Source organism: Oncorhynchus gorbuscha, linkage group LG15 (genome assembly GCF_021184085.1).
Source record: "Oncorhynchus gorbuscha isolate QuinsamMale2020 ecotype Even-year linkage group LG15, OgorEven_v1.0, whole genome shotgun sequence".
Classification (NCBI taxonomy): Eukaryota; Metazoa; Chordata; class Actinopteri; order Salmoniformes; family Salmonidae; genus Oncorhynchus; species Oncorhynchus gorbuscha.
The window spans coordinates 44,995,549-45,013,319 of record NC_060187.1 but is presented as its reverse complement, the minus strand read 5'-3'; the positions used below and the strand labels follow the sequence as shown (position 1 = coordinate 45,013,319).

The 17,771-nt window shown below is 42.1% G+C and overlaps 1 protein-coding gene across 3 annotated transcripts in view; it reads left to right on the top strand.

Moving 5' to 3' along the window:
• The first annotated feature begins 386 nt into the window (after positions 1-386).
• The window catches only part of LOC123997369 (roquin-1-like), a 29,793-nt gene continuing 12,408 nt past the window's right edge, over positions 387-17,771 (top strand). For 2 of the 3 annotated variants that reach the window (XM_046301516.1, XM_046301518.1), the window contains exons 1-3: positions 387-512; positions 5,807-6,250; positions 17,365-17,485. In XM_046301516.1, the coding sequence (XP_046157472.1) occupies positions 6,020-6,250; positions 17,365-17,485 (352 nt within the window). In that variant the 5' untranslated portion in view covers positions 387-512; positions 5,807-6,019. Of the gene's footprint in view, positions 513-5,407; positions 5,655-5,806; positions 6,251-17,364; positions 17,486-17,771 lie in introns of those variants that run through there. The other variant, XM_046301517.1, reaches the window with a different exon arrangement.

Sequence of the window (17,771 nt, the reverse complement as noted above, 5' to 3'; positions counted from 1 at the left end):
ACATTTTAATAACTTTGAGCATGTAACAGTGCAGTCTAACAGTCATATGACTATGCTTTGTGGAGGCTGGGATGGACTATACATGGCTCGTTCAATAACCAATCAGTGCACCTTCCAGCAAAATATTCTGTTCAACAAGTGATATGCTTTGTGGAGGCTGGGATGGACTATGCATGGCTCTTTCAATAACCAATCAGTGCAATTTCCAGCAAAATATTCTGTACAACAAAAGTGATATGCATGTGCAAATGTTTTTATTATGTAAATTACAGTAAAGCAAATTTGCAACCTTTTCCTTTTAGAAATTGTGTTATAGTAACCTGCCTATGTGTTACAATTTTTTTTCTCAGGTCTTGCACCTTTCCTTACTGTTCTGGGTGCTGTCTGACACACACCCTACCTAAAAGATAGTAACTCGCTTGCTCGTTACTGCCAGGCTCCAGCTACACCGAGGAAATACAACACTATTATCATAGAAACAGCTGAAGATTGATGGCATTTTATTGGAAATTGTAAGTATATTCTGCCGGCGGGAGTACATTAGCTATAAACAGCTAACGTTGGCTAGCTAAGGTTTATGTTCGACATGTTTTATTTTTGCGGCAAATTTACGTCTAGCTATGCTAGCAGCTAAGCTAACGTTAGCTAATTAACCGGGATAGCCGTCCAATCTAGCTGTCGAGCTAGATATTGTTCATGGTTTATTGAGGACCTTAGGTGCATGAAGTAGATTAAAAAATATTAACTTGTAATTGTGATTACTAGCTAGCTACTTAACTGGTTGGCCGTGTCAATACGTTAACGTTAGCTTGCTCGTAACTTAGCTACGTTAGTTAGCTATCCTAGCTAACGTTTACATGTGTCCACTGAATTTGCATTACTACCTTACCCTTATAGCAAGGTCTCTGTAGCTAGTATTTCTGCTAAAGCAAACTAGATCGAACGGGCTAGATAGACACAGCGTTATAACTAGTCAAATAGTTAGGTTATATGGGCTTTTGCCAAATGTTGCGATGGGTACCTTTTTTAGCTAGCTAGTAACGTTAACTAGCCTAATTTGAAGTAACTCAGTAGCTAGCTAGCTACTCTTGCATTGTTTCCATTGCACCGTAGTGATATATTTGCTTGCTATGTTTAAATGCTTTTAACTAATACATTTTCAGAGGCCTAACAACTTAACAACTTTTGATCTTACTGCTGTGAAAGTGGAAAACAGAGGAAGTGCCCATGCTATTCAAACTGAGTTCCCAGGTTGTAGTATTCATATATCCAACAGCATAACTAGAGTGAACAGTGAAACAAAACAAAAATGCAACTACTTGTTACTTATAGTGTTTTTTACATATTCAGGAAAAATGGTGGCTTTGATGATAACATTGTAAAATGCATCACAGATACTGGTCTGGATTGAATTGATTTAGTGTAGGGTAATTAATAGGCCTGTGAGTAGTGGTTGTGTAAGACTATATGCAGTTCCTTATTGTTAGCTATTATGAGTCATGGTAAAAAAAATGGTTTGGTAGCTGTGAGTGATCTGCATCCTCATCATGACTGTATGTCTGCAGTGGCCACAGTTTCCACTATGATTTAGGCCTAGGCCTTACTTGACTTTGTTTGGGACTGATAGAATACAGTCAGCCGGATAGCAAATCACACTAGTTCCTGTCTAGTTGAAATTGGCTATAAAGGGAACGTTATAAAGAGACCAGCAATTAGGATAGCTAGTGAACATTAATCTGTGAGTGTCACATCATGATTTATATGGCATTTGGGACATGCACAATTGCGTAAGTTAGATGTGAGTAAAAGGGTCTGGCCTAAATACTGTGTGAAATGTAACCACACAGTATGTAGGCCAGGCTATAATAGCCAGACGGTCAGGGGGAGTTGGGTGTAAATTTAGTCATGTAATTGTAACCTCACTTCGGTGAAGGAGTCATAGCTAAGACAGAGGCTGTATTTTGTCTAGGCTAGAAGTCACTGCAGGATGTGTCGCATCAGTCTGCGATGAGGGTGAAAGATGAAAGCGTAGACCTTAAATCTCTGATTTGAGTTCCATGTAATTCAAACTATTGTGCCTTGTCTTACAGTAACCATATTTCCAATGTCCTGTTATTATGTGAGTAAAGTCATACCAACAACAACAACAAAAAAATCACGCTCATGGTGATGGAATCAGGAAGTGCCGATGCAATTTTATAAATGTTGACAGAAAATTTCAGACAAGTTCGACATGGTGGGATCTTTTTGTGTCGGTAAACTGAATTATGTGACAAATTGCGGTGGAAGCGATTTTCTGCGCAATTGTTGATAGAATAACCATGTTGAGGTAAATTTGCAGTCACGCAGTGCTATGTTGTGTGGCCCTCCCACTACGACTTGAAAAAGCATGCCCAGTTTATTAGGCTACAGATGCTACAAATAATAATGAACTTCACAGGGTGGTGAAAGTGCACGGTGATGAGCTTGATGCTCTTTTCCAATAAATATCCAGAGTGTTAATTTGTATGCTAGTAACATGATGATCAGTGCTTAGCTGCCAATTAACAAATACACATGATCTTGCTCTTTTCCAACTCATCATATAACCTAACCTATCCAGTGTCCACTTTACCAGCAAACTGTTGTCTAGAGGGCATACGTGAAAACCAGACTGGACAAGTTTTGTTGTCATTTATTGCAACAGTTTGTGTGACAAAACCATCAATATAGTGAAAAATGCTATAGAAATGCATTGAATTCGTTTTTTAAATGTGTACTAACTTTACGTCATCACACACAGCCTTGTATCCGCAGCAAGTCAGCTTGGTGGAAACAAACTTCTTGTGGGAAAACGTGCATATTAAAAAAATAAAGTGGACTTTTGTAATATTTGCATGATAATCTGTTGCATATAGGATGGAAACCTAACTATTGATGTCAATGGAAGATTTGTGTGGAAGTTGACCTCGGAAGGGCGGCAGGTAGCCGAGTGGTAACCGAAAGGTCACTGTTTTGAATCCCTAAGCCGGAAAGGTGGACAAATCTGCCGTTCTGCATTTGAGCATGGCAGTTGACCCCCAACAACAATTGCTCCCTGTTTGCCGATGATGTCGATTTAAGCCAGCCCCCCCACACCTCTCTGATTCAGGTTGGGTTAAATGCAGAAGACACATTTCGGTTGAATGGAATCAGTTGTGCAACAGACTAGGTATCCCCTTTCCCTCACTTGCCCTATTTCAAGTAGTTGTAGTTTATGGACAAGGCTGCACTGGATTCACTTATCTATTAGGTCTTGTGTTGTTAGATCACATGCAGACATAGCCTACCTATTACACCATTTTGTTTTGTCCAGAAGTATTAAAGGAAATGACAGATGGCCTTCTGCTACTGCATTTTGAGTGGAACCAGAGCAGTCCCAGGCAGTGAACGCAATGTCGATCAGCCTTCCCAGAAACACATAGGAATATTTATCTTCTTGGTGTAGATTAGTATATAGTTGAATTTATAAGAGGGTACTTTCCCGCTGTCTGTCAAACACTGACTGAGGAAAAGCCCCTGTTGTTCCATTGTCACCTGTTACAGCCAATTCCCAGGCTTAACACACACTCATATCCTGGGCCATTCAAATTTATTTATATAGCCATTCGTACATCAGCTGATATCTCAAAGTGCTGTACAGAAACCCAGCCTAAAACCCCAAACAGCAAGCAATGCAGGTGTAGAAGCATGGTGGAAAGGAAAAACTCCCTAGAAAGGCCGACACCTAGAGAGGAACCAGGCTATGTGGGGTGGCCAGTCTTCTGGCTGTGCCGGGTGGAGTTTATAACAGAACATGGCCAAGATGTTCATAATTGACCAGCATGGTCAAATAATAATAATCACAGGGAGAAAAGTTGACACTGGAGCAGCAGCACGACTAGGTGGACTGGGCACAGCAAGGAGTCATCATGCCCGGTAGTCCTGAGGCATGGTCCTAGGGCTCAGGTCCTCTGAGAGAGAGAGAGAGAGAGAGAAAGAGAGAATTAGAGAGAGCATACTTAAATTCACACAGGACACCAGATAGGACAGGAGAAGTACTCCAGATATAACAAACTGACCCTAGCCCCCCAACACATAAACTACTGCAGCATACTGGAGGCTGAGACAGGAGGGGTCAGGAGACACTGTGGCCACATCCGATGACACCTCCCGGACATGGCCAAACAGGAAGGATATAACCCCACCCGCTTTGCCAAAGCACAGCCCCCACACCACTAGAGGGACATCTTCAACCACCAACTTACCACCCTGAGACAAGGCCGAGTATAGCCCACAAAGATCTCCGCCACGGCACAACCCAAGGGGGGGCACCAACCCAGAGATAGCAACACTGTGAGAGTGTTTCCTGCTCCTATTTCATGTGGCGTATGTTGCTACATTCGCCACAGCCCTACTCTGATTGGTAACTCACCCACTGAGTACACCCCTCTGGCTATTTTCATCCTGTGAAATCCTTGTTCGGGTCGAAGACATCGGTTGTGACTTTTTTGACACTGGCCACAAGACCAAATTATGCCTTAGTGACGGGCCGGTGGTGGCACGGGCACGTATGTGAACAAAATATATCATTTGAATGTTACACACGTCCATCTTGAATCAGATGCAAGGATACGTGCAGGATATTTTAGGATATTTTAGGCAAATTCTAATTACTACTTTGTTAGGTTTGTTTTTGTTTCCGGGAGCATAAATCAACTGAGAACCTCTTCCTCATTGTTTTCACATGTCAGGTGAGAAAGTGGCAAGACTAGGCGCACAGTGTTTCTATCTCTGCAGACTAGCTAACCAGTACCAGCATCATGGAGTTGACTATCTTATACTCTGGAAATCCGCAACAAACTAAGAAGTGATTAGCCTCTCTGTCTGTCCACTCATGTTGCAACAGATGCATTTCCATCATATCATCCATACTTCTTGTGGTGAGTCTTTTTTTGTTGTTGGTTGGGTTGTCTTGTTTCGATGCGTTTGAGAGCACTGCTTGTATAGGAGAGGTTTACACAGCAGACTTTTGTATTGGCATCTATCTTGATATTCAAATCATTTCTAATGGAAAAGAAGAGTTGATATGCACTAATGGGTCATAGGAATAGAAGTGTTTTTTTTTGTCTACAGGCTCAGACATGCTTGTGAAGTGAATCATAGTTCGCCACGTGATTACATAAAGACAATGATTTATTGGAGTGAACCATTTGGTTGTTTCCTGATAGTCATGCTCACGTTGCATAAGGTTTGCCTAATATTAATCATGTGAAACTCCCTTTGGTATGTGATGAGACAGTCGAAATTATGCTTCTTTCCACTCGTTACGCATCAATAATGGTATAACATCTCGCCCAGGGTTTCACTTTTGCAGCTGAAATGTGGCTATTCACTTACGGTAACCTGTTCGTACACAGCAACAAGAAGCAGTCTCTCCCCATTGAAGCCCCAAACTTCCTGTTTTCAGATGAGCGCTTTTTATTGGACAGAGGAAGGGTCTTAAAATAGCCACTAAGTAACTCATCAGCCTGCTGGCATTTAGTGAACACGACTGCTGCTGGGGGATATCCCAACGCTCCCAGACCTCAGTGAAGACAACAGGGGAGTCTCATTGACGTCCTGCTGGTTTTGTCCTTTACTGAAAGGGCAGACAGGTGAATCTGCTGCACCCTTGCTGCTTTTAGCTGGCCATAGCATAGCATAGTTAGGTAGTTAAAGCAAATTTTGATGTTTTTTCTTCCCACGGGATTAATCTGTTTGCTCTTTGGGTTTGGTGTATGCAGTTGACTGTTCTTTGTCTTTTCAGGTCATACCATGTACTGAATGTTCATGATGTCTGAACATTTAGAAGAAAATTGATGGTCAGAAGAGTTTTTGATTCCAGTGGAATTTGTCACATCTTTTGCGTCACTTTGTTTTCGAAAAGAAAACGCACTGAAGGATCTACCTTTTTATTTGAAAGGGAAGGCGTTTTTTGTCGAAGCCATTGTGCTTCCCCTAGTGACCTCTGTGGGTTACAATGCCTGTACAAGCGCCGCAATGGACGGAATTCCTGCTGTGTCCCATCTGCACCCAGCTGTTCGAGGAGAGCGTCCGCAAGCCCATCAGCCTGGGCTGTGGACACACCGTCTGCAAGATGTGCCTGAACAAGCTGCACCGCAAGGCCTGCCCCTTCGACCAGACGGCCATCGCTTCCGACATCGAGCTGCTGCCTGTCAACACTGCTCTACTGCAGCTGGTGGGAGGACAGGTGAGACATAATCTAGGCTAGGTATGTGTTACTTAGATGAGATGCTAGGCAGGTACAACTTGGGTACTAATTAGGTGAGACAGGCTAGGTAGGTGCTACTCAGATGAGATGCCAGGCTAGGTACTCACTCAATGTCACGTTCACATTCATAAGATTATGAATATTGTTACTGTTGGGATAGGTCCAACGCAAATGTGGGGACAATTGCCCCCCTTATTCTCTCCCCTATTCTCCTAATGACAGTTTGTATCACTTGATGTAGGTTATGTTAATGTAGAGCGGGAACGGTACTCAATTGTTTATGCTCATACATGGACTGGTGATGACTGAGAAACAAAATATCTGGTTTGGGAAATTGGTGTTCTTTCATTTATCTTGTGTAGTAGCAGTTTACCCGATTCTGGATTGGGACAGATTTATTCTGCCAGTCAATGCAATTTTCCCATTACATTTAGAGACAAAATAACTTTCACTTGTCTTTATCTTATTCTGGCTGTTGTACCTAAGTCTTAAAGGGTTCATATTTTGAGTCTTGTGGGAGAGCTACAGTGCATTCGGAAAGTATTCAGACCTGGACTTTTTCCACATTTAGTTACATTACAGCCTTATTCTAAAATGTATTCAATTGTTTTTCCCCCCCTCATCAATCTACACACAATACCCCATAATGACAAAGCAAAAACAGGTTTTCATATTTTTTTGCAAAAACTGAACTGATATAACATTTACTTAAGTATTCAGACCCTTTACTCAGTACATTGAAGCAGCTTTGGCAGCCATTACAGACTTGAGTCTTGGCACACCTGTATTTGGGGAGTTTCTCACATTCTTCCCTGCAGATCCTCTAAAGCTCTGTCAGGTTGGATAGGGAGCATCGCTGCACAGCTATTTTCAGGTCTCTCCAGAGATATTAGGTTGGGTTCAAGTCCGGCCTCTAGCTGGGGAAACTTAAGGACATTTAGAGACTTGTCCCAAAGCCACGCCTGCGTCGTCTTTGCTGTGTGCTTAGGGTTGTTGTCCTGTTGGAAGGTGAACCTTCGCCCCAGTCAGGTCCTGAGCGCTCTGGAGCAGATTTTCATCAAGGATCTCTCTGTACTTGGCTCCTTTCATCTTTGCATCGATCCTGACTGGTTCCAGTCCCTGCCGCTGAAAAACATCCCCACAGCATGACGCTGCCACCACCATGCTTCCCCATAGGGATGGTGCCAGGTTTCCTCCAGACGTGACGCTTGCCATTCAGGCCAAAGAGTTCAATCTTGGTTTCATCAGACCAGAGAATATTGTTTCTCATGGTCTGAGTCCTTTAGGTGCCTTTTCGCAAACTCCTAGCGGGCTGTAATGTGCCATTTACTGAGGAGTAGCTTCCGTCTGCCCATTCTACCATAAAGGCCTGATAGATGGAGTGCTGCAGAGATGGTTGTCGTTCTGGAAGGTCCTCCCATCCCCACAGATAACTCTGGAGCTCTGTCAGTGACCATCTGGTTTTTGGTAACCTCCTTGACCAAGGCCCTTCTCCCCCAATTGCTCAGTTTGGCCGGGCCGCCAGCTCTAGGAAGAGTCTTGGTGCTTCCAAACTTCTTCCATTTAAGAAAGGTGGAGGTCACTATGTTTTTGGGTACCTTCAATGCTGCAGAAATGTTTTGTTACCTTTGCCCAGATCTGTGCCTTGTCATAATCCTGTCTCTTGAGCTCTACAGACAATTCCTTTGACCTCATGGCTTGGTTTTTGTTCTGCCATGCACTGTCAACTGTGGGCCCTTTTGTATAGACGTGTGTGCCTTTCCAAATCATGTCCAATCAATTGTATTTACCACAGGTGGACTCTTAATCAACTTGTTGAAACAGCTCAAGAATGATCAATGATACCAGGATGCACCTGAGCTCAATTTCGAGTCTCATAGCAAAGGATTTGAATACTTATGTAAATTAGGTATTTCTGGGGGGTTTTGGCCAAAGTTTCTAAAAACCTGTTTTGGCTTTTTCCATTATGGGCTATTGTGTGTAGATTTGAGGATAAAAAATAAATAAAAAAAGAGACGAAATATCAATTTCAGAATAAGGCTATAATGTAACAAAATGTGGAAAAAGTCAAGGGGTTTGAATACTTTCCGAATGCACTGTCAGTTTTTTTTTCCTGTACAAATTGAAGCCGAACATTGTCAAAACCATTTCTCAGTTTGTCTTTCAGGGCCACAAAAATATATTCTGTCACATGCTATCTATCAGTTTCTGCATGATGATATCTGTTTGATGTATCAATATCTGTCATGCACAAACAGTCATTGAATCCCCACTGCTCATTACAATACCACTATCATATTTGTGAGATTTTATCAGAAATACAAGCCACTGATGCGGACCTTTTGGAACATTTTACATTCTAAAAAGTATAATGAATCCATTTAATATAACCTACACCATCACAATAAAGCCATTATTTATTTTAGGCAGGTCTAAAGAAACATTATGATGTAAAGAAAATGTAGCCTATTTTAGAAGAACCGAATAGCAAATTCTGAGTCGTCCTTAAGTTAGGCCCTGATCTGGCTATGCCATATGGCTTTAGGCTGCACTAGTTAATTTAACAGACAATATTTGCTTATAATTCCTGTGGCATTATTTTTTCTGTTTTTATAGTAAAATAATATAATTGAACATAGCTGAATAAAATGGAAAGTCCCCCCCCCCCACAAACGATTTACAAAGTAATGCGCACATGCGGCTATTCTGTGTTGAGCAGTTAACAAAGTGATCATTTGAAACATGTCCTCCCATATGCTTAATTTAGAGTTATTCATGCAACTTTAGTTGTGATACATTCTTAGGGCCTATGGTTTGTATTAGAAATAGAAACTAAGGCTACATGATGTGACTAATGATGATTTTTTTTAAAGTTCCATGAAAGGCATGCACACAGTTCATCAGTCTCTCATTCACAATTTGACAAGCACTTGGTAATATATTCTTAATTTAATCTTGTCTTTACACACGGCCTAATAATATACAGTTGAAGTCGGGTTGCGTGAGCATTGCGGATGCTATATAGATATGCGGGGTTCACGCCTACAAAGTTCTGATTGGCCTATTAGAAGTGGTTGAATAAGGTTTCTGCAAATAGGACACAAGGGGCGTATCCAATAGTGAGATGTCGACTGAAAGAGAACACTTTTGTACGTGTCGTGCGCACACACACACACACACACACACACACACACACACACACACACACACACACACACACACACACACACACACACACACACACACACACACACACACACACACACACTGACCCAAACACACGCTAAAAAGTATTACCCTTCAACTAAAACAAATACACAGGAAGTCTTACACCCTCAGCAGTTGACTGGAAAAAGTTTTACCCCTTCCCCTTTTAATGCAAATTTTGCCTTTTAGAATGGGAGTGTGTGTCTGCATGAAACTGCACTTGTTTGCAGAGAAACTGAAAGCAAACCTTTGATCTCCAGTTCGAAGGCTGTTTGTTTGGGGTCCAGTTACTTTTCAAAAAGAGATGTAGCTCAAAAAAAGAAATGTAACCTCTGGTAAAAGGGTGTGCCACCATGTTTCATAAATCAACCACCATGCTAGTTGGCCTCACTTCCTCATGGGTTGATAATAGTTCCCATAGGATGTTTAAATGAAGTGCTGGTTTGCCCTGTGTTGAAGGCACTCAGCATACTATCTCCATGTGACAAGGAAAAATACTGTGTTATTATGGCCCAAATAGCTTTGGCAGAGGTAGTATGTGACAGATGTTATGTAAACACAGAAAACACTGCCTTACTGCCAACTCCTTGCCTTTGCTACTCTCTAGAGTCCTCAGTCCAGATCCTGCTCTTTGTACTCATGGGATATGAATGAATTCACTAAAAGTAGGCCTACACAATGTGTACACATTAATATATATCTATAAATAGAAAGGGGGCTTTTGGATTTCAAAATGGGAGCAGGCACAGCCAGCAACTGCGGCTGGTTAAGGGTTTGCTGAAATTATGATCTAGAACATTCCTGCAGCTGGGAGTGCTTGGTGGAGACCTGCATGTCATGTTGGGAGGGATGACGCACGTGTGTGTGTGTGTCAGAGTTCCTCTTCCTTGGCAAACCCAATGACTCAGCAAAAAAGGTGATACTCATTTGCTCCCCCGGCACTACTCCTCTTTACAGCTGCCAAACATCAGAGGTCTGATGGATTGAGGAAAGGGAGCGGGAGAGAGGGAAAGGGTGGGTGTGTGCCACACTGGCAAGTCCCGAGTCATGACCATCATTAGTAGACGACCAAACTTGCTAACGGACGGTCACTAATGGCCTGGTACTCAGCACTCTATTGTCCCTCTTATCACTCTGACAGCAATGCAAATGCGATCAAATCAAACACTCCATGAGAGCCCTGGCAATGCGTTTCAGCGGGATAGGATCACCTGTTGTAAAACGAGAGCCAACTCCTCATAGCAGGTTGATGCATGGAATGAAATAAGTGTTCCTATAAGCCCATGTTGCACAACATTTCTATAGGTAATGTGATGCAATTGTGTGATAAAACAAATTTGATGGCCTCTATTAAAAATAAGATTCCATCAGCTTTCCATTGGCTACGCCTACTATATTTATTTTAAAACTTTCCTAATACTAAGCACATTGCTTACAACTGGAGTAGCCTACCTGGCTGGCATGAAAATGACCCGCGAGAAAAGCTTTATCCATTCGCTACTCAAGTGCATACAGATTACATGTATTTTTTCCCCCTGCCCCTGTTCTGACAGGTGCATGATAATGGCCCGTTCTAAATCAAAACTAATTTCACACATAATATGTAGTATATTTTATAGACTAGATTAAATTGAGAATGGTCTGATGGGTGAGAATATTAATATTGATGCCCAGTGTGTGGTAAGAAACAGCGTGTGCTGTTTAAATAGTTGAATGCATCACGTAGCCTAGCCCATACGCCTAGATGTTTTGATAAGGTTTGTATCCCAACTAAAGTATCCAAATAACTCTAAGCATAGCCTATAGGCCTAGAACTCCTGGGACAGAGTTGGAGAGCCCAACGCCTACAGAGCCTAGTGAAACGTGTCCTTACAAGCCCAGTCATTGCACAATCGCGTTAGAAACCAGTTTGACTGGCCACAGTTTAAAAGAGGTCTCGTGCAGCTATTGATTGCTCAGTTCTTAAATTTAAGCACATGAATCCGCTTTACAACCGGTGTAGCCTACCAGGCATATTCGTAAATTTCACCGCACGTACCCTCTCCTCTATTTGCTATTCGAGAGCAAGCTACGGATGTTGTTTTTTGGGAGGGCCATTCTGAATTAATAAATAATTCCACACATAGAGTTGAAGTCAGAAGTTTACATTCACCTTAGCCAAATACATTTTAACACAGTTTTTCACAATTCCTGACATTTAATCCTAGTAGATATTCCCTGTTTTAGGTCTGTTAGGATGACCACTTTATTTTAAGAATGTGAAATGTTTCATTCAGCTTTTATTTCTTTCATCACATTCCCAGTGGGTCAGAAATGTACATGAACTCAATTAGTATTTGGTAGCATAGCCTTTAAATTATTTAACTTAGGTCAAATGTTTCGGGTAGCCTTCCCCAAGCTTCCCACAATATGTTGGGTGAATTTGGGCTCATTCCTCCTGACAGAGCTGGTGTAACTGAGTCAGGTTTGTAGGCCTCCTTGCTCGCACACGCTTTTTCAGTTCTGCCCACAAATTTTCTATAGGACTGAGGTCAGGGCTTTGTGATGGCCGCTCCAATGCCTTGACTTTGTTGTCCTTATCTTCTTATGGCTGCATCCCTTGTTCTCAATTTCCGCCTGGAGACACCCTAATCTAAATGCCTGTAGCTCAGCCCCAGAGGCAAGGATATGCATTTTCTTGGTATCATTTGAATGGAAACATTCTGAAGTTTGTGGAAATGTTAATTGAATGTAAGAGAATATAACAATAGATCTGATAGAAGAAAATAGAAAGAAAGAGCATACGTTTTCTGTTTTGTTGTTGTAGCATCATCTTTCACATGTACTAGAATAGCCACACAGTCAGATAGGATGCTGGGGATAATTTTGATGGATAACACAAGAGGGTAAGTGTAGTTGTGCAAAGTTTCAGACTGTTAACTTCAGGAATGGTTGAGCTACATGACATTTAGCATGAGGTCACCCAGGTGTCCCACACAAGTTGCCCAAATGTACCCAAGTGGCCGAATTGGTGAAATGATATAACTATATAGAACAGTGCAAATAACTATATAGAACATATCAAAAGGCAATTCTAACACACAAATGTTTTTATAAAAATGTTTTAAATATTTTAATTTTTTTGTTGTTGAAAAAAAGGGGGTAGACCCTTTGGAAGACCCTCAGTTCTCTACACAATATTTTGCTGCTGGTGCCATGTCCCATAGCAGTCTGTTTCTGCTGTAAAGCAGAGGCAAACTGAACAAGTGGTGCAGGTGATGGGGGACTTCATGCGACACAGAAAACAACGACTCCTCCATGCTGTGCCCTTTTGGCCCTGAGGCACATTCATGCCTGCAGTTATGAACTTTGGCATATGAACACCACTGGAGGTAGGGGGCAGAGGTAGAGGGGCAGAATGTGATGTAGTGGACTTCGTGCTATAGCCAGCAAGATCCTGGATGAGCAGCTCCCTGAAAGGCTAGCTGTGATATGGGGGGCTGTCCACAGCTCTTCGCCATGTCCTTCTGCAGGATGAAGGAATTCACCACAGCAATGTCAATGAAATGGTAAAACAATGTCTTGTACCATTTCTTTGTCTTATGGAGAACATTGTAGTACCCTATCAGTGCGTCTGATAGGTCTACACCTCCCATGCTCTTGTTGTAGTCCTTGATAGCTGCAGGAATGGGGACATTTTTGGTGGTCCATGCCCCAGTAGCGTCCTTCACACACCTGAGGATGTGATCGCCACTGAAGGACTTGTGGATAGTGGAGCACATTACCACCTCTCTGGTGTCCATCTACTTCACAAACAGCAGGCCATCTTCACGGATCCATCGCATGGTACCCTGCTCAGCCCTCATGTCATTTACCTTTGTCTTCGGAAAGCCCACTCTGTTGGTCCTAATGGTGCCACAAGCCCACACCTCCAGCTTCCTCAGATCTGCAAACAGGGTAGGGCTTGTATAAAAGTTGTCCACAAATAGTTTGTAGCCCTTTCCCAGCAGTTGAAAATCCAATAACTCCATCACAGAATCGTAACTGAGTCCCTTACCGGTCGCAAAACTGCTTTTCCCCTCATAAACCAAAATATTGCATGTGTATGCACATTTTCAGCCAAAACAAACAGCTTGTAACCCCATTTTGTTGGTTTGTTATGCATGTATTGTTTTAGGCCAATTCTGGCCTTTGAGGCTACCATCCTCATCTATGGACAAGTTCTGGGCGGGCTGAAAATGGATCTTGCAGGCCTCAACCATGCTGGGGTAGAGAGGTTTGACTTTGCAGAGCCTGTCAAACCTTACGGTGCCTCTCCTCCTGTCATTCTCCCCATCAACTTCTGGGTCACTGATGTGAAGTGCCTGTGAGATATTTAGAAACCTTTTAGAGGATATCACAGTGGGGGGGAAAGGCAATTGATAGAGTGGGGATGTTTTCCAGTAATCCTTTAGGGTTTTAAACTTCACCAGCCCCATGTAAGTGAAAGGTAGCAGAAAAGGTCTGACATGGAAATGGGCTTCCATGCCTCTTTCTTTCCTGCTGGCTTCCTAGCCCCATACTTGTTTGTATTGCACACCAGCGAATGAATCAACAACTGCTGGGGTGAAAAACAGTTGAAAAAGTTGCATGGGGCTGTATTTTGAGGTCATGTCCAGCTGAGGTCCTGGTGGCCTTTTTGGTCTGAATATTGGAAGACGTGGCTCCACACCCTCCTCCAGCACAGAGTGCCATTGCCCCTCTACCTCTCTGCCAGCAGGTTCCACACTCCCCTTCCTCCGCTTCTGTGTTAGTGTCTTCACACCTCTAGATGGCCGGGTGGGGGTAGGTGTGGAGCCGGAGACAGCAGGGGTCGGGCTGGATGAACCCGCTTCTGTAGGGGGTGGGCACCTTGGCACCGGGGGCTCCCAGTCGGAGTCGCTATCACTGTGAAAGAAAACACTGCAAAAATATTTGTTATGCATGAGCCTTTTATCATCACGTAAAATAAGCATATGTATTGTATAGAGCAGAGGGAACAGTCACTAAGGTGAAGTGCTGTTCCATTCAATTCCTGCCATTGTTGTGGGCCTGCCCTCCCCCAACAGCACCCAATGGCTAATTCATATATCTGACATGGAATATATATATATATATAACAGCATTAGCACTTACCAGTCCATAATTATGTCCTCTCCTTGCAGAAACATCTCCTCAGTGTTTGAATCATAACTATGCTCACTCAAAGATTCTTCAAACAACAAATCTGTCTCACTTTCTCGATCAATTTCTTCTGTAATCTGGTGCAAATCTCTCTACTTGGACTTCGCTTTTCCTGATTTATTCGCCATGATGTCTTCAATGAAATAGTCGAAAAAACACCTTCCAAAATACTGCTGTGCGTAACGAGTGTGACTGCAACAAGTCTGATCACCAATGGCGAATGAAGTTCGTTACGCGTGTGTTTACAAACAAGGGATGGTGGTTCAACCCATAACCATCACATACTGGTGTTTACCTCAGCTCATTGGCTATCTACCAAGCTAGATTTCAAGAAGATCAGTAGTCATTGTGCAGAAATACAGTCAATCAACAAAAAAAATAATAAGGTCCCTTACCGGTCGCAAAACTGCTTTTCCCCTCATAAAGCAAAAAATCTTTGGTCTTTGGTTGTTGTCTTCAAATCGGTTAATTTCAGTCAATACGCCTCGCAAAAACAATCAAGTTTGGCTGTGTTGCAAACAACCAGAGGATTGCAATGAAACCAACCATGACTAGATAAACGATTGTTTACTGTGTGTAATTACGTTGAATGCTTTGTCAAAAGTTGATAGAGATGGAATTCACGACACAAGCGGTTTACAAAATGTTTCATGTTAGGCTATAAAAATTGATTTTATCAAAGGAAACGGCACTTCATTTGATCAATGGGACCCTTAGGTGGAGAAATAAGAGCAAGATATCAGAATGTAAGTCATAATTTTACCTTCAGATGTGAATGTGTCAAAACTGTCATGGCAGAAAAGGTTTGTTGTTGATCGCTCTTCTCAAACAAAAGCATGGCATTTGTTCTCTAATAGTTATTTTAAATCGGAAAACGCAGTTTGATTACCAAGATTCTAATCTTTTGAAGGATGTAAGACACTTGAATTTAAGAATATTTAATGTTACGACGTTGTATTTTTAGTTTGTCGCTCTGAAATTTCCCCGGGTGTTGATCCCGATGTTGATTTCCCGGATGTTGATCGCAGCCATAAGAAGTTAACCCTTTTAGCTTACCCTTCACCGAACCCTAACCTTAATCCTTTAACCAAACTCCTAAACTTAACCCTAACCACTACCCTAGCTAACGTTAACAAGCAAGCTAATGCTATTCGACAAGCTAGAATTCATAACATATCATACTTACATTTGTAACATATGATACGATTTGTAATTTAACATATTTGAAATTGGTGATGGGCATACACATGAATACATACCATTCGAAATGTAACATATCATACTAAATGGAATGTATCGGATTTACGTACAGAATAATACAAAATACTCTTGAGACCAGGTTGAAACTAGAGGTAATTCTAATATAATAAATACAGAAATATGAGCCTTTGGTCATTAATATGGTCAAATCTGGAAACTGTCATTTCGAAAACAAAATGTTTATTCTTTCAGTGAAATACAGAACAGTTCTGTATTTTATCGAACGGGTGGCAACCCTAAGTCTAAATATTGCTGTTACATTGCACAACCTTCAATGTTATGTCATAATTATGTACAATTCTGGCAGATTAGTTCACAACGAGCCAGACGGTTCAAACTGTTGCATAGACCCTGACTCTGTGTGCAATGAACACAAGAGAAGTGACACAATTTCCCTAGTTAATATTGCCTGCTAACATGAATTTCTTTTAACTAAATATGCAGGTTGAAAAAAATATACTTCTGTGTATTGACTTTAAGAAAGGCATGGATGGTTATGGTTAGGTACATTCGTGCAACTAATGTGCTTTTGTTAAATCATCCCCCGTTTGGCAAAGTAGGCTGTGATTCGATGATCAATTAACAGGCACCACATTGATTATTTGCAACGCAGGACAAGCTAGTTAAACTAGTAATATCATCAACCATGTGTAGGTAACTAGTGATTATGGTAAGATTGATCATTTTTATAAGATACGTTTTATGCTAGCTAGCAACTTAACTTGGCTCCTTGCTGCACTCGCGTAACAGGTGGTCATCCTGCCACGCAGTCTCCTCGTGGAGTGCAATGTAATCGGCCGCAATCGGCATCCAAAAACGCAGATGAATCGGTCGACCTCTAGTTGAAGGTCTCCCTATTCCTCCATCCATCGCTCCACTCTTTTGACAGTGGTAATTTGCACTTGTGTATCAAGTTGCAAGAGACTGTTCTTTCGATCACGTGTCAGATGTTTGTGAAGGACAGTGTGCAGGACAGTGCTTCTCTTCCAGATCGTTTAATGGTCTGAAGGAGCGTTTGGCCCCATCACACCATCTATCCTCCATTTAGATTTTTTTTCATCACGTCTGGCCCCTGCACCACCATTACTGGTGTGGTTTGCCCTATGCTCCACCTTGCATCTACCAAGTGGTTGATCAGATGATTTGTTCCTACTGCCTACTAGGATACACCCATTGGAATGGTTGTACACTTTTATTAATCAAAACATTATAGTGTATCATTTTTTTTGTCCCTTAAATTCAGTCCATTTATATGCAGTGTCACACACACACACACACACACACACACACACACACACACACACACACACACACACACACACACACACACACACACACACACACACACACACACACACACACACACACACACACACACACACACAATGGAAATGATATTTAAACGTTTGTGTTGTGACCATGGTGTGTCTGTTTTGCCTTCCCAGGTGCCCAAACGGCAGCCTACCACCTTGCTGACGGGGCCAGAGGACATAGCCCACTATGAGGAAGCCAGTGATTGTGTGGAGGAGCTGGCTCTGTACCTGAAACCACTGAGCAACAGCAGAGGTCAGTCAGACACCACCTCATCCTGCTCACCGTCACAACCATGGCTCATTAATTATGTGAAAAGCTTCTATTCACCCTGCATTAATTTCTCAACATATCATATTTAATAGCATCAGATTCACACACTCCCCCTTTGTATCATGACAATCCACATTCTATTCTAGTGCACTAGTTTTCAGTGCCTGTGAAGAAGTATTTGCCTCCTTTCTGATTCTCTATTTTTGCATGCTTTTGATACTATCAGATCTTCAACCAAAACCTAACATTCGATAAAGGGAATCTGAGT